At 46.2% G+C, this 26,748-nt stretch overlaps 8 protein-coding genes across 8 annotated transcripts; 3 read left to right on the top strand and 5 right to left on the bottom strand.

Moving 5' to 3' along the window:
- Positions 1-6: 6 nt before the first annotated feature.
- N7511_011321 (uncharacterized protein) lies at positions 7-1,953 on the bottom strand (the record flags this gene model as incomplete). The annotated part of the gene is made up of 1 exon (XM_057133698.1): positions 7-1,953. One exon carries the CDS (start codon positions 1,951-1,953, stop codon positions 7-9), a length of 1,947 nt encoding a protein of 648 aa, XP_056978655.1.
- A 1,875-nt stretch (positions 1,954-3,828) lies between these two features.
- Positions 3,829-6,621, bottom strand: N7511_011322 (ankyrin repeat domain-containing protein; the record flags this gene model as incomplete). Its single annotated transcript, XM_057133699.1, has 3 exons — positions 3,829-3,858; positions 4,771-5,473; positions 6,380-6,621. The coding sequence occupies 3 exons, from the start codon at positions 6,619-6,621 to the stop codon at positions 3,829-3,831; spliced, it is 975 nt and encodes a 324-aa protein (XP_056978656.1).
- A 1,675-nt stretch (positions 6,622-8,296) lies between these two features.
- On the bottom strand, positions 8,297-8,538 carry N7511_011323 (uncharacterized protein; the record flags this gene model as incomplete). Its single annotated transcript, XM_057133700.1, has 2 exons — positions 8,297-8,304; positions 8,325-8,538. 2 exons carry the CDS (start codon positions 8,536-8,538, stop codon positions 8,297-8,299), a joined length of 222 nt encoding a protein of 73 aa, XP_056978657.1.
- A 1,209-nt stretch (positions 8,539-9,747) lies between these two features.
- On the top strand, positions 9,748-10,624 carry N7511_011324 (phosphoribosyl transferase domain protein; the record flags this gene model as incomplete). Its single annotated transcript, XM_057133701.1, has 2 exons — positions 9,748-9,757; positions 10,188-10,624. The coding sequence occupies 2 exons, from the start codon at positions 9,748-9,750 to the stop codon at positions 10,622-10,624; spliced, it is 447 nt and encodes a 148-aa protein (XP_056978658.1).
- Positions 10,625-11,672: 1,048 nt separating this feature from the next.
- Positions 11,673-11,864, top strand: N7511_011325 (uncharacterized protein; the record flags this gene model as incomplete). Its single annotated transcript, XM_057133702.1, has 1 exon — positions 11,673-11,864. One exon carries the CDS (start codon positions 11,673-11,675, stop codon positions 11,862-11,864), a length of 192 nt encoding a protein of 63 aa, XP_056978659.1.
- Positions 11,865-15,174: 3,310 nt separating this feature from the next.
- N7511_011326 (uncharacterized protein) lies at positions 15,175-16,005 on the top strand (the record flags this gene model as incomplete). Its single annotated transcript, XM_057133703.1, has 1 exon — positions 15,175-16,005. The coding sequence occupies one exon, from the start codon at positions 15,175-15,177 to the stop codon at positions 16,003-16,005; it is 831 nt and encodes a 276-aa protein (XP_056978660.1).
- Positions 16,006-20,323: 4,318 nt separating this feature from the next.
- Positions 20,324-20,914, bottom strand: N7511_011327 (uncharacterized protein; the record flags this gene model as incomplete). Its single annotated transcript, XM_057133704.1, has 3 exons — positions 20,324-20,364; positions 20,417-20,581; positions 20,629-20,914. The coding sequence occupies 3 exons, from the start codon at positions 20,912-20,914 to the stop codon at positions 20,324-20,326; spliced, it is 492 nt and encodes a 163-aa protein (XP_056978661.1).
- A 2,578-nt stretch (positions 20,915-23,492) lies between these two features.
- N7511_011328 (uncharacterized protein) lies at positions 23,493-25,082 on the bottom strand (the record flags this gene model as incomplete). Its single annotated transcript, XM_057133705.1, has 5 exons — positions 23,493-23,801; positions 23,853-24,224; positions 24,343-24,372; positions 24,428-24,885; positions 25,046-25,082. 5 exons carry the CDS (start codon positions 25,080-25,082, stop codon positions 23,493-23,495), a joined length of 1,206 nt encoding a protein of 401 aa, XP_056978662.1.
- Positions 25,083-26,748: the final 1,666 nt, after the last annotated feature.

Raw genomic sequence — 26,748 nt, forward strand, 5'->3', positions numbered from 1 at the left:
GGTGTTTTACGTATTCAGCAGGGAAAATGTCACCCACTCGCGACACACCATACCATTGCTTATAATGCTCGTACAATCCGACGTTGAAGTTGGACCACCACACCTCCTGTCCTTGGACTTGCGCATGAATCCATTGCTATGTGGGTATGGAAGCAACCAGTGGCTTTGGAGGAATGAGATTTTCAACGCCTTCTTCCACTCGCGCGCTCGATCCTTACCAAGGATCTGATTGACGGCCTCGAAGCTTTGCTGATATACCATGCGATATGGTTTGTCCTTCCACCCCTTACGATTATACCGCCCATCTTTCCACTCCCATAGCCAAGCGAATAGAGTGTCCACGCTCTTCACCGCGATCCGGCGTTGATCCAGAAGCTGCAGTGTTTGGGCGCCCTCAATGAAGACACCGCTAATGCTATCATAGCTGAGGGGAACCTCGCCAGCAAGAGCACGGGCGGCATGGTCCGCGTGTAACAGTCGCTTAACATGTAAAAAGACATCTTTCCGAAACACGCAGAGGGAAAGTTGTCGGAGGAAATCTTCGAGAAGATCTAGACAGGGAGAGACAGAGCTAAATTCCTCCATCCAGCGGTGTGCCTGGTGCACCCGAAGGAAGTCGAGGCGGACGTCTCGGATCTGCCCATACCGCGCGTGGAACGCTCCCTGCAGAGAAGGGCTGTTGAACATCATGTACTGCGCGGAGGGCTGGCGGAAGGTCATCGTATCCCAGTCTATCTTATCCAGAAACCAGGCATACCCGTACTCCTCCATACTACGCTGGAACCCTAACCCTTCACACCGGCGAAGACCATCTGTCCGCCGAGCATCAGGCCGGAACCAGACGTCCCGCCAGCAGCCAGATACACGCTGTAACAGGCCACCACCATAGGAAAATTGCAGGCAGCGCAGGAACATCATCATCACCCGGGTGTGTTCCCACGTGACGAAATGGCGGTCGTTGATGCTATAGATAGCCGCAAACCCCACACAGAACTTGTTGATGTTCCAGTGGAACCAAAAGAGGAGAGTCGGGGTAGGGAGGGAGTAGAACGGCTCAACCGTTGATGGAGCCCCCGGAAGTCGCGTGTCATGGAAATTGCGTTCTCGATGCTCCTGGTCAATCGTGTAGAAAAGGTGTAGCGAGACACGGTGTTCCTCGCGAAGCCCGAAGACCTTGAGACATGATCCTTGCAAGGCAGCATAGCACCTCTGCTTCATATTCAGATAAGCCCGCATTAACGCGATAGGGTCATGACTGAGACCACCTCCGACGTGCTGCCAAGTCTTGCGTAGCTGGGGATCGAATGCCAAGGTTTCTAGGGCTGGGTTGGAAAATGGATATACATCCCCTGCCGCAAATACCCCCTTCACGCTCGAATACAGCTGCGTATAGAGAAGACCCGCCTGCCGCTGCGGGGAGGGTCGACGCGTTTCCAATATGAGGCTGTCGCTATCGTGGAGCAGGCTGGTCGGATAAAACTGCTGCTTTGGACGTGAGGACTCAGGAGGATGTTGCTGCCCGATCCAATCGGTATATAATTCGAGGCAGCAACGCAGCCAGAGAATGGTCTGTGGCAGTAATGAGTTTTTCCGGGGCTCCTCGGCCGAACAGTGCCTTGATGCATGGAGTCCCACACCACTAACCCGTGAGGGCCCAGTAGGACACGTCTCTTTCCCAATGTCGATGTAGAATTGGTCAGAGAGAAGAGACTCGTCGATCGTGTTGCCCCAATGCTGGGCGAACTCCTGCATCATACCGTCCCACGTGTTGGCTTTGGTCAATGTCTTCAAGTTTTTGCCTTGGACGAGGATAGTCACGCCTGAGAATTGCTGAAGCCCAGCGCTCTCAATGGTCTCGAGAATACTTGCCCACACAAGCGCGAGTGTGTTTGGCGGGAGGAAATAGAATAGAAGCTGCTGCCGAGCGACTGGGTCCACTTGCTGTGAGCGCATCTCAAAACCCCGGGCCGTAGCTTTCAGCCGGCTGTGGTCAAAGCTAGAAGGATAATGCTGGACAAGCGAGCCGTCGCATGGCGATAGATTGCAGGGAGGAGTATCTGGTCTATCCAAACCCGAAAGTCATCATCACGGAGGCGACTAGATTGCTGCTCCTCCCGGTATAGCTGCGAGAATAGGAAATAAAGAGAGATATCTTCAAATCCGACTAGCCGCCCAAATATATAATGTGGGATCTGATGCACCGGTCGTCGGACGTGATGCTTTCCCTGGCGTCATCAACCTTCAGTGTTGCCTTCGATTTTCGATTGTGAGTGGGGTGGTGTCTATCTAATGGACGGGGATACCAGATACCCCTTCGATTCGGTGCAATCGGTAATAAAGAGTGGTGAAGTCTCCTTGAAAGCATTCGTGGCAAATAATGAGCAACTTCTAGATATCGACACCGAAAATTTCGTTATGAACCCTTGTGGACTCGTGGTTTTCTGGAGAGGAGTATCGTGGTTTTGGAAAAAGGAATGGTGCAATGGTAACTTTTTATTGTCGAGTCTGTCCTCTCAAGAGCATCAGCTTGATTTTGTTGTGAGCCTACCATCCCTACTGAATGCTTTCGATACTTTTGTTCTAGTCCTGCCCTATAAAGTTGACACTACAACAAAATTTCTGGGCGCTTGTTAATATCAATGGATATTTAAAGTTCTACAAGGAGCATTTCAACTCGGGGCGCATACCATGACGATATTGAATCAGATGTATCGATCTCAGCTAGCTTAAACATATAGGCTATAATCATTCTCAAAACTAGCTTTACCCACAACATTTCTATCGCAATGATTACGCAGCATTCTCATCTTCTCATTCATGGAAATTTTGAAAGTGGATTCAGGGAGTGAAGCCCGATGCACTCAGAGCCTTTCCAATTTATTGGAGATTTCCGAAGCAGAACCACCCAGGCGAATTTTTATTCTTAGCGTCGAAAATGGCTTCAAATTGATGCCATGTTATATACGATGAACCTTCTTAGACGATATACAAGGACCAAGTTAGTAAATCTATGACAGTGTCTCCTAGGCTACTATGAATATGTTATCAATAACCTTGGATGTGCTCCCTGAAGTGTTCCAGCCAGCGGTTATCTCAGTATCACGAAAAGCTTAAGAATTTTCCTCGAGATGGAGAATAAGTCGGAATTAACCAAGCATTTCTGGACTTCCTTTTGCGTAAGTCATGTCTCTGAATATTCCTAAAACAAAAAGAATCATCCTGGCTGACTCTGACGCGCTTGAAAAAAAGTCTTACGGTTGTTTTCCTTGGTCCTTATTCGATTTTTTTTACAAATGGAGGGCACCGAAAACATGTAGTCCGACTTGCTTTCGCCAAATTTCAACACTCCTGCCATCGAGCCTGAGCTGCTTCACTGGGCTGCCCATGGCTCTACCGTGTGCGTACGTGCAATAGAAGCGGCGAGAATCCCGAAACATCTGGGACGCACTGAAGCTAGTCTTGAATTCAGCTGCCGTGGAGGTCCAGTTTCTTTCGTGAGAAGTGGATTACAACGATGCTATTCTCCCCTTATTATTTCGATCAAGATTCTTGAAGAAAGTCTTACTCCGTATGCAGATGAGGTCTCGAGTAAGACATCATTCTTTTCATTATATTACATGACTGCCATTCAACTCTTACTGGGCCGACCGCTGCTGTCTTGATCGTAGAATTTCTTATCACTTGAGCTATGGGGATCTTGGTATTCGTTGCCGAAGCGAACCCGCTTGCAAAAGATTTTATATAGACCGGCCACCCAGTGATCATTGAATATCGCCGGGAAGCGTGATGCAAGAGTGAGAATCGCCCCACTGCCTATCCAGCCTCTTCTCACACCAGAAGAACACCAGAAGAGGCGGCCTAGGCAGATTTGAGACGCTCAGCATGGCTGAGTGATAACGAGAAGGAGTATTTCAAAGATATCTCAGATCACGACTCTCCTGGACAAATCTTTGACCAACCACCCCGAAAGCGGTTACACGGCAACTACCACGGCGAATACTGATGGCGCTCTGGTCTGTTCGTGTAGCAGATCTCATTGGCTTTTCTCATACCATCAAAATGGTGTTTGTATCGAATCACGAAAATCAAAGCAACGCTTAACTGAGTCTAATGCAGATAGGCTATTAAAGATTTAGTTTGACGAGTCAATCACCAGTCCGGCGGTGAACTGGCATTCTGTTTCCTTCGACGCTACTCAATAAATCAAAAATGCTAACTTGTAACTATTAGTGTCAGCAGCGTGAATTTGGCTAGTTTATCAAAAAAAAAGCGGCAAAGGACGCTTGAGGTAAGGGGGGAGACTCAAGAAGCCGTTCACCATTTCAACACAAGAACGACCAATCGCCTACTCGCTTCAACTACGGGAGGTTAACCGTTTGCTGCTGTTGACCTGCTACTAAAGGATACGATCTGCAGCTCTAGTCCACAAGGCGCTTTCGTTAACATGTTGTACTATAATCAATAAAAACACTGCAGCTTGTCGGACCAAAACCGGCAAAGAGGTGTTCAAGCGTTTACAACATTCCAGCCTCTATTGAGTCTGCTAGTGATTCTTAGAATTATTCGTTCCTGCAGTGCATATTGAATAAACAGTTGACGATAAATTCAATATATGAGCAAGCACACGGAAGATAGAACATAGGCCAATCAAACGCGAAATTTAGATTATTGACTGGTTTCTGAGATCCTTTCACGTATCGCTCTCTCTAAGCTCTTCAAACCACTTGAACTTATTGCCTGTATGAGCGCGGGGCCGTACGAATCTCTAACTCTTGGGTCGGCGTTTCTTCGAAGCAACTCCATTGCGAGTTCCTCAAAACCACCCCTTATAGCCTGTGTGAGAGCAAAACCGTAGGAATCTTTCACATTCGGGTTGGCGTCTCTTCGAAGCAGCTCCATTGCGAGCTCCTCAAAACCACCCCTTATAGCCTGTGTGAGAGCAAAACCGTAGGAATCTTTCACATTCGGGTCGGCGTCTCTTCGAAGCAGCTCCATTGCGAGCTCCTCAAAACCACCCCTTATAGCCTGCGTGAGAGCAAAACCGTAGGAATCTTTCACATTCGGGTTGGCGTCTCTTCGAAGCAGCTCCATTGCGAGCTCCTCAAAACCACCCCTTATAGCCTGTGTGAGAGCGAAACCGTAGGAATCTTTCACATTCGAGTCGGTCCCTGTGCGAAGCAGACTTATAGCAAAAGCAACATCACCTTCTCTTATAGAGTCCAAAAGAGCAGGCCTGATGTTGAAGTTTCTGTCTGGAGATGTAATTGGTTTCGATATTGGTGCTGTTGCCTGATAAGGGGGGGGCGGCGGAAGTTCATCAGCGGAGGGAGCCCTGTCAACGCAGTATGAATTTACAGTTCCGGCAGGAGCAAGATGCCCACTTTCGGGTGGTCCGTTATTGACCGTAATTGCGGTTGCCCGGGGTATTCCTTCGCCCGAGGCCCCACGCGTCAAAAAGTCCCTCTTGAACCAGCTGACAAGCAGTGAAAGACAGCCAACCATTTTTGTTCACAATACTAACTTGAAGGGTTATCTTTATCCTTCACTGAGGGGAACCAATTGCCTAGCACAATGAGACGGACACCGAATCGGTTCGTACTATGATGCGAAGGCTGGAAAAATTGCTTAGCGATTCAAGGGGGCCATAGTTATATGGGGGGGGGGGAAATTGAACCATAAAGCGGTGTGATACATACCACGGGGGTTCTGTCAGCGTGCAGCAAAACAGTACACTGACGAATCAATAGCAAAATCGGGTCCTTCCATAATTCAACAGCCGCCGGAACCACATGGCCTTTGGAAAACTGCGTTTGTTTGTATGAGGAATGCTCAAGGAAAATCAGGCTTACCCGAATCCTAATTCAAGCTCTTGGGAGCCAGTGTGCGCTGAGCGATGCCAGTGATGGATGGTCCGTCTTTATTGATACACGGAGGACATTACCATGGAGGAATTTGCCTAACCGCAAACCATTAGAGATTAGGTCATGTTGGAAAACAGTGGGCTGGGGGCGTACATAATGTTATTCAACCAAGATAGACCTCAGAAAATCCCTGCAACCATAGAAACACGCAGTTTGTATAATTCGTGACTGTCATTCGATTCAATCCAATCTCCCAAAAGATAATCCGTTCCACTTTCAGACGGCGCTGAGCATCTTAAGTGTTTCCGTAGCCGCCCGCTCATCTCAAAACGTGCCGGCGCTAAGTGATTGGATAGCGATTTCCCACTTCCACACACGGTGCACCATGCCACACTGCCAAGGCGCTCCCATTGTTTCCTGAAATACTACTCCGGAGGTCCGATTAAATTCTGTCATGACACCATTTTAGATACTGGTCGCTATGAACATCTGGCCTCAGCGCATACATCAGCACCGACCTTTGCGGGCGCTTAGTCGCAAGGCTTTCCACCAATTTCATTCGTTTGAGAGGGCTCAAGGTCACATAGATGTTGCAATCCGAAACTTTGGTTCGACGAGACTCTGTCTGGGTTTTGAGCGACAGCGATGTGTAGGTCAAGTCCTTATCAAGTAGTACGTTGAGATTAACCGCCGTGGCTGAAGTAGCCGCAATATGTCGACCGTCCTTGACCATGGTGACAGAGGGGTTGAAAGAGAACATTTCTGCGCTTGAAACCCCGATAACACTAATATTTCTGTCTATATCGAAGCCAAAAAAATCATGGCTACTGTTGTAGGTTCTCATAATGAACGTGAGAAGCACTTTTTCTTACTAAAATGTTGCCTCTAGCCTACCGACTCTGCAAACGTTATCCGGAATGTCTCAATGGGTGATGATTCAGTGTTGTTTGTTGTGTCAAGCAAGTCAAGAATAAATGCGAAGGACATTTATAGCGGCGAAGCGTCGCTGCAATTTATGCTGGCGGCTCCCGGTGATTTACTTCAAAGAGGAGCACGATCCCATCGTTTCCAGGCTGAAGTTGAGGTTTGTCCAGAACACACAAATCAATCCGAGGGAATTTCGATTGGGGAACGTGAGGTCATGCCCATACTCTCGTCTGCCTTACCATTTGAGATTACCCATGTCAGTGGTGGTTCTGGTTCATGTCTCATCTTAGGACATTTATCAGAGGAGTCCATTGGATGCTTAAGAGATATGTGGAGTGATACATCAGCCAAATCAGGTGGGGATGTACAAAGTTGTCTTCCAGCCGGAACACCGTCAGTTTCCCATTGAACTTAAAACCTCTTCGTACGAAAATTAACACAAATCCTAGACACGCGAATCCAAAAACGATTTTGGGCGCTGGATACTTGCGTTCATTCATGGACCTGATTAGTCAATCGACGCAAAAAAGTGGTCTCCCTCTCGAGTAATCAGAGCCATACCTAATCTTGAGGTCTCAAGATATGCCAATGTGGCTAACTCGACTTGTGCAATCTGTCTTTTACAATTTGATATTGATTCAAAATTACCGAGATTACCATGTGCACACTATTTCCACGTGCAATGTTTGAGTCCCTGGTTGAGTATCAGAAACACTTGTCGACTTTGCAAAAGGCCAGCGCAATAGTCTTGTTGGATTCTGATGAACTGGCTGATCATGTCTAATTACCACTGGGATGATTGGCGTAACTCAAATCTATGGGTTGATTAGAACTAGAATTGAGGCCGTCTTGTGTTCCTTTGGAACTTCAGCTAAACTCTGTTCACAGACTTTAGTATCGGCATGGCTCACAGTTTCATTTTCTGTTGCTTGTCTCCTGGTGTGGCTGGCTTTCGTGTTGTTTCGTCATAACCTCGCTGTGAAAAGGCAAAAATGGCCTGACCAAAGCATAGATAATGTAGTGGGGAAATCACGACACTTGTATGATTACTGCCTCAGGCAGTGATATCCTCGAGGAAGGGTTATGGGCAACCTACGACTGTAGAGAATGATAGACAGCTACAACAATGCCACTCATTTCCTGATTCAAGATTTATGATCATTATGCTCCTTGATATAGCATCTGATTATCCCTGATAGGCATCATCTGTCTAGAGCTCACAGACCTGACTTGTTGTTGGGTTTTCTTGCCACCATTTGTCGACCCGTCTGTTTTGACCAGACTGCCATCGAGCATCTCCCATTTCAATAAATAAAATTTCAGTGAGAGCGAAGACGTATCAAGAGTACAGTCAACTCCCGCTTATGGCACACCCTGCCATCCAACAAAATTAGTGTGCTATAAGTGAATTGTGCTAGAAATGGTCTGGTAACTAATATTCCTATAATGATCGACATCATTACTTCCGCTTTGAGAGCCATGTCTCTTCCAGTGTCTTCTGTTCCCTCCTATCCATCTGTAGTCTAGTAAATATACCTATGAGGCCCTCTATCTGAAGAATATTCTCCTCGGTAGTACCCTCTTGGCGCTGTGCCCATAGAACTGCATCGTTCATGCTATGAATAAGTGTTACACTAGATGGTAAGTCTGATGGACGCCCAAATGTATATTCATCACCGTCACCATCACCACCAGCGGTCACATCGAGAATGATATCAGATGATACCAAATTCGTCAACGTTGTTGTCATCTGATGGGTTTAGGAAATTATCCAATGACACAATCTCCTGAGCACTCCCAGAAAGCTTACTAGTTAAGCTCTGATATAGATCATCTAACTGAAGTACTTCTGGCTCTGACTAGTACGACCAGTAATAGTACTCTCATTAAAGAAGTTTTGTATAGTCTCATTGAGTACCTTATTGCGCCATGCCTGGGTGGTCCAGTGCAGAGTATAATCAAGGCTCATTTTCTTTTGAAGATCAATGTTCCGATCAAGTATATTAACCATCCAAAGCATCCATTTTATAATGGTGCTTTAGATTTTGGATTATACCTTGATCCAGTGGTTGGTAAATTGACGTCGCATTAGCTGGGAAGAAAAGAACACTGATATTGGAAGGTGGAGGCGCATCTTCAAGCGCACATAAATGTGCAGAGATATTATCTAGCAAGAGTGGTATTCGTCTTTGCTTGCCAATATGCTTATAAAATGAGTAGAACCATTCTTTCATAATTCCATTGCGCATCCATGCCTTCTTATTCCAACGCCAGGTACATCCAATCGCCTGGAAATTTACTTCCAGAAGGGCTCGCGGTGTCTTTGCAGTACCAACTAACCACAAAGGAAGTCGGTCTGAACCAGTAGCATTTGTCGCAACTACTATAGTAATTCGAGCCTTATCCTTCTATTGACCAGCCTATCCATCAGTTGATAGGCCACCATTTGGCATACGACGCCAGGAAAGCCCAGTTTCATCCATATTATAGATATTCTTCTGCTGATATTGGTCACGGACTGCCTGAATAGGCTTGATCTCATCATATATCGAGCTCGGAACAGATGCAGCTCTGCCATGGAAGATATGATATATGATCTCGGAGGGAGTGACGTTGTTCGATCTTGATGAGAATATTTATTCCGACAACATTGAATGTTTGAAGTGCAATGAAGTTTATTCGATGTCGAATGCCGATTTAAACCGAAAAAATGAAACTCTACGTATAGATCCACAGTGCCATAAAATGCTTTCATCCAAATAGGTTACCCTTTGAGCGCCCTTACTTTATAATCAAATTCAAAGTGAGTAAAGATTGCTCAATCTTTCATTGGACAGACTTTGCCCAACTGAACTTTGTTTCACGGTTTGCGGCCGCATGGATTAAATGGCCAGATTTGAAGCTTCCCGCAAAGCCAAGAAGCTTTGTATGCTCAAGTCGGAATGATCTCAAGCATATTATGGCACCAGGTACGTAGTTAGCGCTTAAATGAAGGAAAATGGCTATTTCGGGTATTTGGTCGAGCGTTGCTTATATTCGATAAGATCCTTAATGCAGAAGAGAACAGACGTTGATGTTTGTGCGACATTCTCAATGTTCTACTTTGTAATTGCCATGCTCGAACTGGCTTGCTGATGCTGGTTCATCGCAGCTGCTGAATCCCCATAGGGCATAGATGATTTCTTCCAATGGACGAAGGGATGCCACTTGGATCAGCGCAGGGTAAAAGACATTTCATCCCACGTCTACCGCACTGTGTGCAAGGTCATAGGTTTCTTTGGCTCCCATCGCAAAAGATCTTGAGTCTTCGGCAACTTGCGCGAAGCTTTGAGTACCTTTGAACTGTTAGCGAGGCACTGCAAGAGCTTTGACCTCCTGACCTCTTGTTCGTTGTTGTAGGTTTCGGACCATGGACAAGCCAAAGGCTCAAGCTCGACAGATTTGATACCCGTGTCGCCGGAAAGCTGCCCCACAGCTCCTCTGCGGACGAATATCTGTACTGGGACGCTGGTCAGCTACATCTGGGTATTACTATGCTCGAATCATTCACACCGGGGCTCGTCGCCGAATCACGCATGTCCACTAGTTTTGCAAGTCCGATATTGGGACCGGAAGACAACTACAATATAGTGGACAGTATTGGATTGTTCGAAACCGAAATGTACATGTCCAAGATGCACGGTGGACATGGCGAAGGCAAGACTTCCTCCTTCAAACGATGTTTGTTCTTGAAAAACATTGGAGCTGTCGCTGATGTTCTGTTGGCGGCCATGGAGACTCGCCCCACCGAAAATTGTTTTTCTCCATCTCTTGCAAGGTGGCGGGGCGGTCCGTGATGTAGCGGCCAATGCTACTGCATTTGGTTGTAGAGACCGGGACTTTGCTTGTGTGGTACACGGGGTTTGGCCTCGCGACCAAGATAACACGGAACTGTCCCATGCGGGAACCTCAGAATGTGAGTGTGGGCTTATCCTTATGGCGGTGACATCTATATTTATATCAGCTGTTACAAATGCTCAAAGGAATATTCGCAGCAAACCATGGGTCAAAGCATGATTTTGGAATTGACAACAGCAATGACAGAGAAGTTGTCGGCGTCCAATCCTGAGCCAGCACTGAACGCTTATCTTTACAAGACAGTCATCGCAATATGGGGTGTTGACGCGACGGCCGTTATTGTTATACGCGACCTGCATGACCGAGCTTGATATTGAGAACAGGACGAGTATCGAGATAAAAACCCTGTGAACTTGTTGAAACAAATATACAGCCGAGAAAGAATTTGAATATACTCCTCTACATCATTGAGCTTTTGAGGCGCCAGTTATGCAGCTTATGGAATAGATATAGGTCTCTGCAAATCAATTTTGGCCTTCCGACAGACATCAAGGGTTTCGGTGGTAGCTGATTCTGTCCCCGGATCTCTTTCAACCAGCCAAGAGAAAGGCAAGTGATTCGCTTTATTTTCCATTTCTTCCATCCATGTCTCGCGAGCAGGACAATATTTATTGGGCGAGTCGGCGAGAGGGGTGGGATCGTGAGATTGGGGAACAGAAATGATGCTTTCGAAAGGAGGGTTGTTGGCAATGGTAGCCGAGACGAAAGCTGTGTGTAATGTACTCTGATTCCTTTAATTCTCTCTAATAGATACCGATTGAAGATCTCAGTCACGTTGCAGTCAACAAGAAGACGAAATTGTTTTCTCACGGAAAATCCATAGGAAGAGAAACAGACCTGGAATATCAAACATCACGCATGCTAGCAACCATAGCCAAGTAGGCTTTTTTCCCTTCGCAGTTTCAGCAGCATAATTCTCCTTGAGGCTGTTATGCTCGAGCGAGTTCCGTAAGGTGAAAGGGGCTTCCGCTGCTGCGTGTATACTGAATGAACAGCAAGGTTCAGTCGAGTGAAGGCTTGACGCGAGGCACCATGCGGCGTTGGTGGGTTGAGCTCTTCGAGATCAGTGAGCTGGAGGATCGGATGCGCGAAGCTTGCACTATACTCGAGAATGTGGCTGTCAGCTTACAACTTTCTGGAGACGAAGTAATCGACGGGAAAGACAATCAGTCTGGTTGAGATGGCGAAAAGCAAAGACCTGAATCTTACCTGAATATATGAAGAGAATAGAGGACCAAGACTCCACAAGATTTCACTCTTTCTTCGGTGGCTGAAAGCAACATATGGCTTTGGTGGGATGGGTTGAATAACCCGAGATCAGGTGCTGAAGGGGCAGCCTGAGTTAGCCGGAACACCTTTGTCCGTCCCGATCCAGACCTTTACCCACGCAAGAGATTGGTTTCAAAGATGAATGGCTGACAGCCTTGACAATGTACGTATGATTGAAGCTTTTCATCGCCAACAGTTCACTCAACGGCCAGTGGACGTGTGGCATGAATCATGAATACTGTGGACAACATGGCGGCAGATGGAGCGTACCACCTCACCTCAGACTTCCTACACTCAGGCGCAAAGAAATATTCGCAAAGTTGCTTCTTTCTTTCGGCGCGGCTTTCTTTTGCACACTGTCCACTGTCTCTGGCTTTGAATGCGAGAATACGAGATGAAACATGAGATCCAAACCACCTCTGGCTCAATCACGCCTGCGTCATATCAGTTTCAGAGTGAGGTGCGTACCTCCTGGACACTGGAGAAAAGTTCAACTTTTCTAAAATACTGACATCTATCTATAGATATCCCCGAATATCCAACCTCACGAGAAAGCTCCCCCGGTCGAGTCCTTCCCGTTATGTCGAGAAGCTGTGGTCCTCCGAAATAATCTCCGCTTCAAATCGAGCCCCTCGCACGATACCAACAGAGGCTCGCCTGTCAATAACAGATGGCTCTAAGCTTTCTCCAAAAAGCTAACTGATGGCCTTGATGTGCAGGTGGTTGACTAGCGGAGAATAGACTATGAGGTTCATTGGGGGGAAGCGCAACAATTGAAGAATATACCAATCAGCAGGTCGGTTTCCGCCATCTTAGCAGGCTCTTGGATACAGTGAGCATGCAATTATCAGCCAGAGACAACTAGAGGGGCGCATTTCCACCCGCTGAATCACCTTGCAGAGTTGCATTTCCGCACGACCCTTCTGTATGAGTAAGAGTGACAATGAGGTATACTCCGACTGCATGCCAAGATAGTTAAAGATGAAGAAATAATCACTGAACTTTTTTATTCTTCATACAAAGAAATGAAAAGGGAGAGATCATAGCAACTGTGTTGATATCAAGAGCCCAATCTTTTGTCTTTGACCGAATTCATAACACCAGCATAGACGGTCGTCCGATATTAGACTATGATACAAGCATAATTGCACGCGAAGAAGTAACATTGCGGAATTGCAAGTCAGATTGCTCCAGTATTTTTGTTCCAAGTATGTTCCCATTGTCACATGTTAAGCCAGCCACACCTGGTTGAAAAGCTCTAGTAGCTCATTGAAAGGTGTGTCTCAGACTGTTGATTGAAAGATTGTGTTCCCTGCTTCATTAAAATGAATCAGCCCTAATATTCACAGCAGTGGACCAAAAGTTCCTACCATTCCAGCTCCTCAATTTCACGTAGAAGCAGGAGCTTTTCCACCTCATGGATATGTTGGGCCTCAATACCAGAAGAGTACAGAGCTTCACGGAGCTTCAGAAACGGAAGCTTTGCGTTGTGGCTCCCTTGCAATATGTAACAGAGCTCTCTGCGGGTGTCTGGGGCAATCAGTCCCTGATTTTGGAAATTTATCTTGAAGTCACATACCATGTCTCTCTGAATCCATTGAACCGGTGCCCGAAGATGAAATTTCTGGCAGTAAGGGGCCCATCGCCCACATCCAGAGTGACAGAATATGTGTACATGTATTTAAATCCAAGCTCCGTAGGACATCACAATAGAAATACCTTCGGAAACGAGTGCCATTCGATCTAAATCTTGTCAGTATACTCTTTAATGCTTCACATTCATCCGTCGAAAGTCGGCAATTGACCCATGACAAAGTGATCCCCTTTGAATTGCGATGGTTGGAGTTGGGTGATGGCAGCCGGTATCTGTTAATTGACCGCACAAACTGGGGTGTCGACTCGTTGGGCTGGGAGGGAACATAGCCGGTAGCTTTCTCTATTCACTGTCTCCTGTATGAATCAGGTGTTAGCTATATCATGGTAAAGGATGCTCTTTTCTTACTTATTCTGCGGCCTTTCTTCAATTTCTATCGTCCCTCGTGAGAATTTCTGCATACCGTTGAAATGTGCCCTCTGCATTGAGGCTGCAATAGAGTGGTTTGTGGGCCTTGTGTGGGCGTCCCCGTCGGACTCCCGAAAAGTATCCATGCCATCACAAAGAGAATTGCCAACCGATTCGACCTCCAAGGAGATATGACGTGCTTCAATGTCATTTTGATGCTGGACGTTGATCTGAAAATCGCTGAGTTGGTTCGACGCGGTACTAGATTGATCGGTCTCGGCTGAAGATGCGGTAAATTTCTCGGGACATACCCATATAAATGGCCCAGAGGCAGGGTAAACCTGATGAAGTGGCTGATATTTGTTATTGTTTGTCATGATCTCAAGGCATCCGAATCCTCAAATTGTTCAGGAGTGAATTCAAGTCAGGACAGCAGATCTTTTCCGGGGAGAAGCAGGTGTGTTGCGAAGGCTTTGAAGAGGCAATATATTCGGGTAATCGAATTTGATGCGTACACTAGAGGTCCCGAAAAGATTCAATCAGAGGAAAAGACTCGCCTTGCCACACCCCTAGCAGATGTTACAAATGCTTTGGGCTAAGGTCGGAACCTTATGGTGGTCTTCAAAACAGAAGAAGGGATAGTGGAAACGCCAATGGCTATCCTAGGCCTCTCCACGAATGTAGGTTATCAAATAGGTAACAATGAATCAACTTGGCATTTCATTCCAAGGGTTTGCGAGCCGGAAGAAAGGAAGCATGCGAGGTTTCCCCCCAATCAGCTGGTGGATAGAGACCGACTGATACCACCTGTTCTTCGGTCACGGGACACTGAATACCGCTTTTTTTCCATATGCGGAAGGCTCTGTCTACCTAGCCTACGATGCACTATTGCAAATTTATTTGCGTGAGAAATTGAGTTTGAATCCTGCGCAAGACGCTTATGACTCTAGGCGCGCCATGACCCAAGTTCCAGAGTCACAAGGGCACAGGCCAACGCCTGGCCACATGCTATTACGGGGCCAAACACAGTCCCACTTAGCTTCAATACAAAGGCTTTCAAAACGCTTCCGTGCTTTCAAAATACAGCCCAATACCCTGGGCGCTTTGGGGTAACGTGGTCCAGAAATTGGCTTAGTAACCATTGATAGTGCTTCTTAAGACATTACTTAAAGCCTGACGACTATTTAACGCGAAACACTCCTCGACTTTATATTGAAAATGCCGACTACCATTTTGCCCTCTTTTGCTGCCGCCTTTACGCCTCGAGCGCGGCCTATAGTGGTGCTGGAGAATGGAGTACCCTGGTTGAAAGAGATTTTCAAGCGAGTGAAGCAGCCTAGGCAACCTTTGAACAATCTCAAACAGCAAACCAGCTTTCTCATTGAAAAACTGGAATCGGAAAGCGCAATCTGGTCCTTGTCTTCGGTGATGTTGGAGAACACACCTAAGAGGATTCACATCGAAGCATATGTCCTGTATGTTGACATGGTCTCACAGAACGAGATGGCCTTTAAGTTGACCGAAGAGACGATCGATGCCCTCACAAAACTCCATGAAGAATTTCAAACACTTGATGCAGCTGAATACAGCTTGCACTGGCCACAGAAGCAAGCTCAGTTGGTCAAATTACACGACGAGTTTGTCGAAGCCATCAACAAGTTCGTTTACCGGACTAACGTCAAAGCTCTAGAGAGGCTAGAGAAAGACGGCTCGGGAGAGCTACTAGAAGGTTGCAGCTTCGATGTTGAAAAAACTATTCTCAACCTTTTGGTGCCATTGAGACCTCCCCCGCGTGTGGTGCATTTCTTGTACCCAGTAGTTCCTTGCCTCTATCGAACTGAACAAGGTCTACAAAGAACTGTCCACCTATTTGAGGAAGATCAGTGGTATGCCGAAAGTTTGCCAATATCTTCCGTTGATAACTGGTTTTGCACTGGCGCACCCGCCTCAGCGGTTGAGCCAGTGTATCATGCGCCAATTTATAACTCAGTTACGGCAGCAAACGCTGATTCTTTTGGTGGAAGCTTTTTTTCTCTTTTTGAGTCCTGAGCTGAAAAATATCCCTGTTGCCTGCGTATTCTGGATGGTCGTGTCCGTAGCTGTTATATAGGTTCGAATCGAACGAGTCTCTAACGAGGAGCGAACACGGAGCAGACAGGCTGATGAGATTGGCGGGGACAATGGATTAGGCATGCTTTGTTCAGAGACATTGGAGGTGAAACAAGAGGGAATTATCGGGTTGGTCCTTCGTGGTCGGTACCTTTAGTATATATTTCAAAAATTAGCAGCAGCTTCTTGCTATGAATGGTATGCGTTACCAACACTACAATGCTTGTGGGTTGACAGTCGTGTTTCAATGAAAGCAACCAAAAAGGCTGCTATTGCCGCATGCCTTGCTAGTGCAAATAAGCACATGCGAAGCAAGATTATATTTGCTTAGAGTATATCGAGTTAAGTTTTGGATTCTCCATCCATAGCATCGCCGCGGTAGAAACCAGGGTAGACAGTAACGGAAAGAGGACAGCCTTCGATAAATTGACGGGCTAGCTTTGATGCACGGCATATTAGCAAAAGAACCTGGTGGATGCTGCGCTTTCAAAAGCTGACTTACTGTACCGAGCTCTGATTCATGTATATCCGATAGACCTAAAATAGGTAACGGCAGCACGCCAGACATCTTTGAGCAGAGTCTTCTATCCCATGGTTATTGACATAATTTGGTCTTCTTTTTCTCGGCAGTTTTACCGAGTTGCAAAGCGCATTTTCAATATCGGGAAAATCCACTCCGAGATCGTCACACCCCAATTACCTGCCTCTTCGGTCTGTCAGATTGTATGTGTCGTTCATCAGTTGGTCTCCGTGGGTAGGCGGCTTAGGCGGCGTTGATTTGGCACCAGGTGATTTTCCAGAGGGCCAGAACTCAGGACTAATATTGGGATCAGGAATTGTGGGACGTAGGATATGTGGAGGAGCGGTATTGGGATCGTGGGTTGTTGTGATGATGGCATCGAGTGATGTCTTGAGCCATATCGGAACAGTGACTGTTTGACAAGCAATCAGGGGCGCTTTCGGAATGGATAATCTAGTAAAGAGTTTAGCCAGCCGGCAAAGAGAGTGTTGTACAGGGGAACAGCTATTTTGAAGCGGTCCACACGGCTGATATCATAAATTTTGTGTGACTCAATGGAAGACAGTGGGCTGAGGGCAGTTTGTTCTGACCACAGATAGGATTAACCAAGATATCGGTACAGGTTCCAAACCGTTAATAGGAACTGTTGTTCAAGTAACTCATTAATCATCTGACGGAGCTGTTGTTTTGCAATGGACATACCAGGATACAAGAGTCTTTGGCGCAACTCAAGCCATGTAGTGCAAAAAAGAAAGTGAAGCGTGTTTTCACAGGAAGATTTGGAATGCCATCCTGTACGAAGACGTGCGATTGGAAGAGTCTATCACCTCTAGACCAGCTCCACCCTCTACCTGAGTTTCCGTTCATCATTTGAATAGAGTCTCGCTCCATTGAGTTGCGTGCTCATCATGCTCCGGGTGTAGCCAGATGTGGGATGGGTTTCGAAAGTCGCTTCGGTCGGTGGGACTCGCATCGGCGGTTGGAGGTGAATGGAAGAGTCTCGCCAACATTCCAGCTTCTGAACGATGGTTGTAGCCAGGAGGTTGAACTGAATGTGTAAGCGTGCCCTGACCCCTGGTCGTGATCTGTCTTTCTTGGGACGGAAAAAGAATGAGCATGATGAAGTAAGTTACCAGATACAATCACAACAGCAAGTTCACAGGCGTAGCATACAGAGAAGAACATAGCTTTCGCAGAGGAGAAAACAAGCAGAGACAGAACTCACAGCGCCGCAAAGTAACGCTTAATTTACCGGCGGAGGAGCCGATTGTAGGTCAGAATCTGCCTTCTTTCTCGGGCCAGTCGCGGCCAGCATATCCGGCCTTCCGATGGTATAAATGGTACTGACGCGTCCAGGCAGGAATTTCCAGGCTATCCCATTTCATGGATGACTGTGGCCCAGATTCAGTCTAGTCTAAGCGGAGCGGGTCAGATTCCACGCTTTTCCTCGCTCCAGTCTCCTTACTCGCCCACGATTCAGTTTGAGCTGAGCTTGATCTGACTTTCAATCCACGTTCGAATCATCTGGAAGAGCATTGGGATATCGAATCTTATCCGCTGCCCAAAGGTGTCCTACTTGCGAATATGGTGCTACGACGTTCCACCCAAGAGACGAGAATGATGCCATTCCAATTCCAAAGCCAAAGCAAGGATCCTGTGGTCATTTTTACAGCAGATAATCACGGTATTCATCCTTCTCTTATCCTCTCCGGATCCCTTGCTCCAGAAAATATAGCGCTAACCTTCCCTCGACCAGCAAAGCCCCGAAACGCCAACCAATTCCGGTGTCACCCCACAGACTGCTTTGCACAGTGCCAGAGTGTGACCAGATCTCGAATAAATCATTTTCCATTATCCTACTGCCAGGCCGGGCAAAAATCTCAACATGAAGTTCTATGAAGATTCTCACAACGTTGAAGATCATAACCATGGACCCAGCGTTCTGTGCGGGCACGTGGGAGAGAGAAATATTCTCTGTGTTCCAGGCATATATCACGTAATTTAGAAAACAGACAAGTAACGGTATAGAGGGATATGCAACAGATGAAGCTTTCAAAGCACACTAGACATTCCGGCAAGATGCGTAGAGATCTGTAGCAGGAGATATTAGGCATAGCAGGACATGCGCACATTTTAAGATACAGATTAGGGCGGACCCCAGGGGAGACAAATAGTCTGATCTTGGTCAGATAGGATAACCGGAGGTACCGAGACAGAATCGAAATCCGTGGTATAAACCTTCTATTTTTCCAAATAGCAAGTCAAATGATGTGATCCTCCAGCAAGTTGGTCCTTGTTGGCTATTCCAGCCTACTGAGGCCTTTTCGCTGCTGAAGCCACCCCAGTGCCAAGGAGAACTAGGTTATTATTTTACCTCGAGGATTGGTTTCACAGGAAAATGAGCAATGCTACCCTGTGCAAAGACGGTGTTAAACACGAGGGCCGGTCTCCTCTCCAACCGGCTCTACCCCCTGGCTGATAGCACGTCACTAGTGGAGGTAATTTATACGATGAATTCCATTGCTGTTTTCTAGTCAAGGGGTCCGAGATAACCGACAATTACGTGGTCTGAACCTTCGCTTCGCGTATGCTGTTGGATCCGCCTGCCGAGGGTTCTCACTGGCTACTTCGGGCTTGAGTAGGTAACTATTTTCAGCGTAATAAATGATGCAGGAAACTTACGACATACTTTGTATTTACCAGGGGTCAAAGTTATTTAAAGTGGACTTGTCCGTCCACTTCCCTTTTCTGCACCAACCCAAGGAATAAATCAAATAACAGTTTCTTTACTCATTTTCAGAAGAATTTCTCAGTATGAATCAAGCCACAGTCCAAAGTCCTCATGATGATGGTGATGATGATGTTCGATCGACCGTTACATCCTATCAGGGACCGCGAGGGTTACTTACGGAGTCTACGGTAGGTTTTAACACTACTTTTTCAATTATTTCGACTGACTTGAATTTTTCAACCAGTGTACTTCGTCTGCCGTAGAAGAAAACGACCATAGAAACATGAGGGGTACAACCGCCGTTCCCGTCGTCTCTGATTTTGTAGGCACGGTTTTGATGTAGCAGCTAATCGGATATACAGCTACACACCACTCTAGCAACGCCACCAAAATTGATGATAGCTCGCAAGTGATTAATGGTAGCGTTTACGATGACAGAAGAACCGGTTCAGTCGTCGTCGAAAAGCACAGCCTCGAGGGTGGCTCCGTAACACGCAACAGCAAATTCGCCAACGGAAATATGGACCCAAAAAGCTTTATGGAATTCTTCTGCAATCACAGCTGAGACAAATTGTGCTAGCTGGGGTTTTGGTGAAGGGGTTCGGAGGGCAGTGTTTTACGGACCTTTTCCTGTTTGACAATACAGATACAGATAGGTAGCAATTGTTCAATGCTTGCAAGTGAAATTTTCTAACCCATAACAATTTACTGAGTTTAGTCCTGTGATATATTCGGTCCTATCTCAAATATTAATATTCTTTTGCACAGTATGTTTTTGTTTTTCATCTACGCTGACCACTCGTCGAAGAAGATAAGTAGTCTCTTTTATGCTGTAGTAAAAAAAAAACAGGACAAACAAATGTTTATAACTGCATTCCTTCCTAATACTTCTGCGTGTCAAAGTTATTATTTTGCTGTTCAATTTTTTGTGAAATTGATCTGTAATGAGCCATATACCTGGTCGTTCCGCACTTTGCTCGAAGAGGCTTCATGTCACATTGGAATGTTTAATGCGCCTGTTTCGGGAATGCAGTGTTCTCATGTAGGCCTGTTTCTTGTCAGCTGATGCTTAAAAAAGTGCAGAGCTGGTGGGCACCCACGTAGCATCGTATCGGTCTTGCAAACGTTCCGAATATAGAAAGTCCATGATAAAGTCTTTTGGTCAGTTTTACTAATATTAATGTCTCTGCAGGCGGTGTATAACGCTCTAAGCGGCACATAGCTGTCTTCTCCATAGAAAAGATGGAAGAGAACCGCTTTGATCTCTTTGAGGTGTTAGTGAGTGTAAATATCATATTTCATGCGCACATACCGGGGCCACGCAACTTGCCAGCAGACGTGTATCGGACGCTCTCCGGCCACCAGCTTGGTCTCTCTACATATGGCGAACCTTTCGCATTCTTCATGATAGCTACCCACTTGTAAAGAAGGTCTCGACACATTCTAGCGTGGAGGCTATTGAAGCTAGCTTCATAAAGCTCTTTCAGAGTGCGACGAGAAGGTTGGGAGAGTCGTGTTCGGCGAACGAGCGCCAATATGGCTTGCTCTGCTACAACGACATGCTCCTTCTTGGCGTTGCTGGGTATCTCTAAGGACATGATATCAGTCTTGCTTCTGAGAATGCCTGGTCTAGCATACCACTTCCACGGTTTCTGTCTTCTATGGGCTCTGCAGTATTTGAGTTTGAAACTGCGGCACTTCCGTCGTAATTTGCCGCAGCCAAGGGATTGCTTGAGACTGGATCGAGATTTGAAAGAAACTCAGGAATAAATTGTGAGAAATTAGCTTGGATTGTAACCGGTGTTTCATCAAGTCCAATTGTTGCTCCTGTTATCGAGAATGCCCTTGGCTTTGTTAATAAGGAGCAAAGGCTTTGGAGAATACAGACCCACACGCAGTTGATACTAGTGATACCGTGGTTAACGGGGTATCTCGGCGCTGGATTGAGGACATACTTGTTTTGGAAAATTAACCTCGGCCATCCAACGGTCGGGTTTTCACTTAAGCATTTGGCAACACAGGACTCCATTAGCAGTGCATGAACTTCTCGGGATTTCCAATTAAGCTTTTGCTTTGTTAATTCTACAATGGCGCGGCGTTCGGGATACCATCTGTTTATAAGCATGATTCAACACAAGGTAATCAGTGTCACCTACATCCATGATCCGTTGACATAACTGAACTGCTGCCACTCAATACAGAAATTAAAGCCATTCAAGTCTCCTCGGGGTCCACGACATGTCGGGTTTGCATCGATAATCGGAAAGACTGTATCGTCATTCTGATCAAGCTCGTCCACAGGGCAGGGGTTTTCCTTGTTTCTCGTGGAAGGAGCGCCAGATGAATTTTCATGCGCGTCTACCGTCGTTTCGGCATTGAAGGGGGCTTGTGGTAATGTTAATTTGGTTTGTTATGAGAAAAGTGGGTTGACACTTGTGTGTTGCTCACAATCAGAGACCAAATCCAAGGGTGACGACTGGTAATCCGAAGCCGAGGTGATAGGAAGATTCTGATGTTTTTGATATTGACCTTGAGCTCTGTGAGCAATGATGGGTTAGCGGCTGTGAAAGAGGGCTGTAGAGGATGAGTGGATGAGACTGCACTCATTTCTCCCGTTTTTACTTGCCTTTCTCTTGAATTCAAAATCTGCGAGCCCTCATTATGCGCGTGTAAGCCTCCGCGAAAATACTTCCCGTTCATATCGTCGACGTTCATGGAGTTTCGCTCAGTCTTGACCAAGCTATTTGCAATAGAACCACTATCGCCATATTCTGATGCCAGGCACGTCTGAGCATGGTGGGTCTGGAATTGGTGGACTTCGAGGTTTCTGTCAGGTTTTAAACTGAATAACTCCTTTCGGTTCACCCACGGTATCGAGGGATTGCAATTCGCACCTGCTCGGGAGCATTGCAGGCAAGGATATTCTCCTGATACTCTAGAACCGCACTTTATTTTTCTTTTCCTGCAGAAGCTGCACGCTCTCACAGAACATCCTAAAAGAGTCAGGATTTCCTTGGAGCATTTCACTTGGAGCTTTCGAACCAGATTTTTTTGCCTTGATGTCAGGTATACGTATTTCTCGAGATTCCACCTTGGCAGCAACTGAGGTCGCATTGTTTCCATCGTCTGCCAACTGATATCCATGGGTGGGAATGGAGATGTGCATATGGTGAGCATGATTCTGATAATGCGGATCCGTGGAACAGATGGGGGTAAAAGTTGTGTTGTCGCCGAAGTCGCGCTGGTCCAAGGGTGGACATGATGAGGGCTCTGGCTTAAAAGGAGCGGGCACCGGCCAATTTTCTAGAAGTTTCAGGAATCATCAGCTTTAGTCTGCAATCTCAATGCCAGACCCATCTTACGCTGCTGTCTCCGTCCTGCCAAAGGCATTAAATATGGATTTTCGGAGCTTGGTACATCATTGGTGATACTGAATGAAGATTGACGGTAAAACGCATGGTCAGGAACATTTGGGTTAAGCATGAATTGCGACGTTGAGGGGGGCCAGGAAGGATGATGAGGCGGCGGTATGGTGATGGTGAAATCAGGTGGGAAACTGTTGGACTCCATATCTGAGCGGCAGGTCGGCGTGAATATCTTCATACAGGGAACGAGGGGGAAATTGGCCCGCTTTTAACGCCAATCAGTGGCAGGGTAAGAATGAAAGACAATGGCTGCATAATTGAGATACGACCAAATATGATTTGACGCACAGGCGCTGCTCCCGCGACTACTCAATGGCACATAATTTTGAGGAAGCTTGTAGGCTTGATCTTTTCGGCATGTATTATCCACTTTCCATACCAGGTTTGGCCTTGACCCTATGGTCCAAATCCCGGTGGAAATTAACAGATTTGGGTTTAATCCCTTCGATTTATAGGAGATTGTTTTTTTAACATCAACGAGTGGCGTGTCAGGTCTTACGTCTCTCACCTTTATGCTCCCCATGTGATGAGAGTCAATTCACTTTGCAGCATGGAACACGACCCTGCATATATATTCTATCTTGCACAATAATAATGAGTAGGAGGTTGAAATCATGGTGTAAAAATTCATTAATTGAAGGGATTGGGTAATTAAGAGCACGGATAGATTAGTCATTTGCCCGAAGACCTTAAAACAGCATAGAAAAAAGAGATTTGACTTGCAAGTAAAGAACAGAAGAAGCAATACCAGTCAACGTCCAAAGCAAGCAGTAAATGGATAAAAGAACCAATGGTGTTGCCAGTTTTCAACTTTGTAAGTTGCATGCCGATCAATAACCTTAGCCGCCAGCTCGAAATTTCCACGGGCTGTGGTACTGAGTGCAGGAAAGAGGAAATCCATTCCGGGTCTGGTCCTTGCTCGCCACCGATACATCTCATAATTATTCTTTGAATCGACGAGGTAGCCAAAGTCTCCCACGGCTTTTGTCTTAAAGCCGCTTGCTTTGATCCCTTGGATGATGGCCGTTAGAGAATAATAGTTGCGAATACGATAGAGCTCCTATAGTTCTCTGTCAGATCATATATCAATGGGACAATGCGTCAGAACTACCTCGGCCAAATGATCAAGTTTTTGAGAAACATCATCAACCTTAGCAACCATACACTCTTCAACTGCAATGCTGAGGTCGTTCCATCGTGTGTTGAGTATTCGCCGAGCATGATCATCTTTTGCATCGAGAGCGTCCACAACGTACTGCGAAAAGAAATATTGATCTTTCCTCGACAAAGCGTTGGCAAATTCGAACACATCAATCCATTGAATTTGTCCAAAGAATGATGTGTCGGTATTGAATGACCCCCAAGTGACTTCGGGGGACCTGTAGAGCTTGTAGAACCGACTCTCTAATATCTGTAGTTGTTGTAATATATTTCGAGCGGTGTCGGGGCTTTGGAGGAGTCGCTGCAATGGGTCGATGATCCACTGTAGTCGTTCGTCTAGCTCAGGCTTCATATTTTCCGGATTTTTCTTCGGCCAAAGGCACATGTGGTTTCCTCTGAGACACAACATCTTGCCAGGCCCTTTCAATTGCAGTGCATACAAAGGGATCCGCATCTATCTTATTCAAACTCTACAGTTTGTTAGATAATTGTTTGAAGATGCACCAAGAGACAGCCTCTACCTACTCTTTTCAATTGATCCAAAAGCTCGAGATACTGAAGGTTTCGAGTAAATGTGCTGTAGACCTGCACTTTGAGGAACTCGTATTCCCGAAGGAAATCGTCAATTCCTTGCGAGGGAAGTGCATCTGCCCTTCGAACGAACTCTTCGAAAGTAACTTGGGAGAATCTGCGGAAACTTTGTTTTGCAAGCTTGGTAGCCGTAGCCTCCGGCCCATCAAGAAGTGACTGAGACAGACACCAATCCCAGCTCTGCGGGAATACAGGTCTTTCCTTCTGAGAGGAGAAAGGTTCAAGTCCCTCCCTTTGGGCGTAAGCGTCATTATAAAGGTGGAAGTCACGGAGTCGACTGATCGAATTTTCGTCCCCGGAGAGCAACATGTTCTTAACTTCCAGCTCTCGCCAACATTTGGAGTCGGCTTCCAGGGGCTTTGGGTCTTGATGCCCATCTTTGACTGGAGGATCTGATAAACCACATGTACCTACATGTGTGGTTGCCGTACTCAAAAACGAACTAATTGAACAGGCGGATTTTAACACTTAAAATAACTTGGGTTAGCATGCAATCAAGCAAGACAAGGTCAAGGAGCCAAGGTTCTCAGGGAAGGTCAGCGAATAACATACTCTTCTCGGAATTGGCAGACTCGGCTTTGGTATCCATCCTGGGCGTATGGTGCACCAAATTTTAAGAATTGGGATTCGATTGTTATACACCTTGCAGTCAACTTAGCTCCAAGCCGAGTGACTGCGCATCGCTTGCATCAATCCTTGAACGTGCATCAGCGACAAGTACTAGATTGTGATCGGTGTACCCACTGAAATCCTTCGGTGCATGAACCCCAGCCGGGCCATGCGGCGCGTCGCTAAAGAGGCGTTTGTACTTGATACTGGAAGTCCGTGACCTGCGCTAATCGGCCTAGATTCATGGAAACAAAATTTCAGGTCTGCTTCCATAAGGGGCATAGTTCTCTGATCGGCGCCCCTTGTTTTGTTACATGATATTTCCAAACACCATGTCACAAAAGCTGGTGGGGCTGTCAATTCCAACCAATGATCTCGCTTCGTATCATGTAGGAAGCGATTCAGCAGTTTTGTTATTGTAATACCAATCTTCCATTGCGACAATAAGTTGCTCCATTTGGTAGCTTGGATCGGACGTACCTGGCATGATGTGATATGGAGTTCGCTCCTTCCCGTCCAATAAAAAAAACAAGAAAATCAGAACTGAAAAGTTGGGGCAGTGCACATCATGCTGACTCCCATTGATGACATAAAATACGCGGCCGACAGCTTCTACAACCATTTTGCTTGGTCTACTGGACTTCATTTCTCAGTTGCCAATGGTTCCGTATCTAAGCTTTAGATGCAATGGCAAGGAATATACAAGCACTTTCATCGCACAACTCACTGAGAGAAAAACCGTCATTTTCTATGCAAGTCCTTAGGCTTCGGCAGATTGTTAAGTATCCTCTCGCTGATTCATTTTGCGATGGTAGCCCCAGAATACTGTCATATAACATGTTCGGGAGGTAGATCATCTTCATATGCAGAACTGCATTGCGTTCGATTTTCCTTTCGTGAAATGTACAAATCTCCATCCAAAATTCGGAAATGAACATTCCCAAAGCCAAAACCCATGCCTTCTTTGTACACAAGTCTATCGTGATACCGGCCTGGTAGACTGTATTAGGGCCCAAATTTCCTTGCTGTGAGATACAATTCCTACTTACTTTTGTGCCTCAAGACTACGTCGAGTTCAAAGCATCGATGAAAGTCGGGGACCCCATGACCATCGTAATCAATGGCCAAATCGATGTAGGTAAAATGTTGAGGAGAATAAAGTCGAGCCAAGGGTTCTAAAAAGACATCGAATCTTACATTGGTAGATCCTATTTGGTTGCTTGTCGGACGGATGAACCTGGCATAACGTCACATGGCGTTGGCTCCTTTCTACCCAAGAACAAGGCCGAGGAGCCAGATTTCTCTCTACCAGTATCATAGCACACAACATGCAGGCCCCACTGTCGATAAATTTAAACAAGGTCACAAGCTTCTCCAACCATTTTGCCCAAGAGCACCGTACGTTGGGTTACATATTGCTTTCTATAGGCAATGTACAACAGTGCAGTGGAGGTCCAAGCGGCCCAAAGGTGGTGAAAATAGGATCAGCTGAATATAAATATAGCTCCAACATACCATGACATATTCCCCAGCACCTGAAAACAGTTTGTCTTCCATAAGCAAAGTGTACTCTTCTGTCATCGGTCTAGCATCTGTTCATCACCATTGTCTGTACTTTCGATTGCTCACTTGAAGTCCTTCAGAAC

This window comes from Penicillium nucicola, assembly GCF_028828085.1.
Source record: "Penicillium nucicola strain IBT 29836 chromosome Unknown utg000013l, whole genome shotgun sequence".
Classification (NCBI taxonomy): Eukaryota; Fungi; Ascomycota; class Eurotiomycetes; order Eurotiales; family Aspergillaceae; genus Penicillium; species Penicillium nucicola.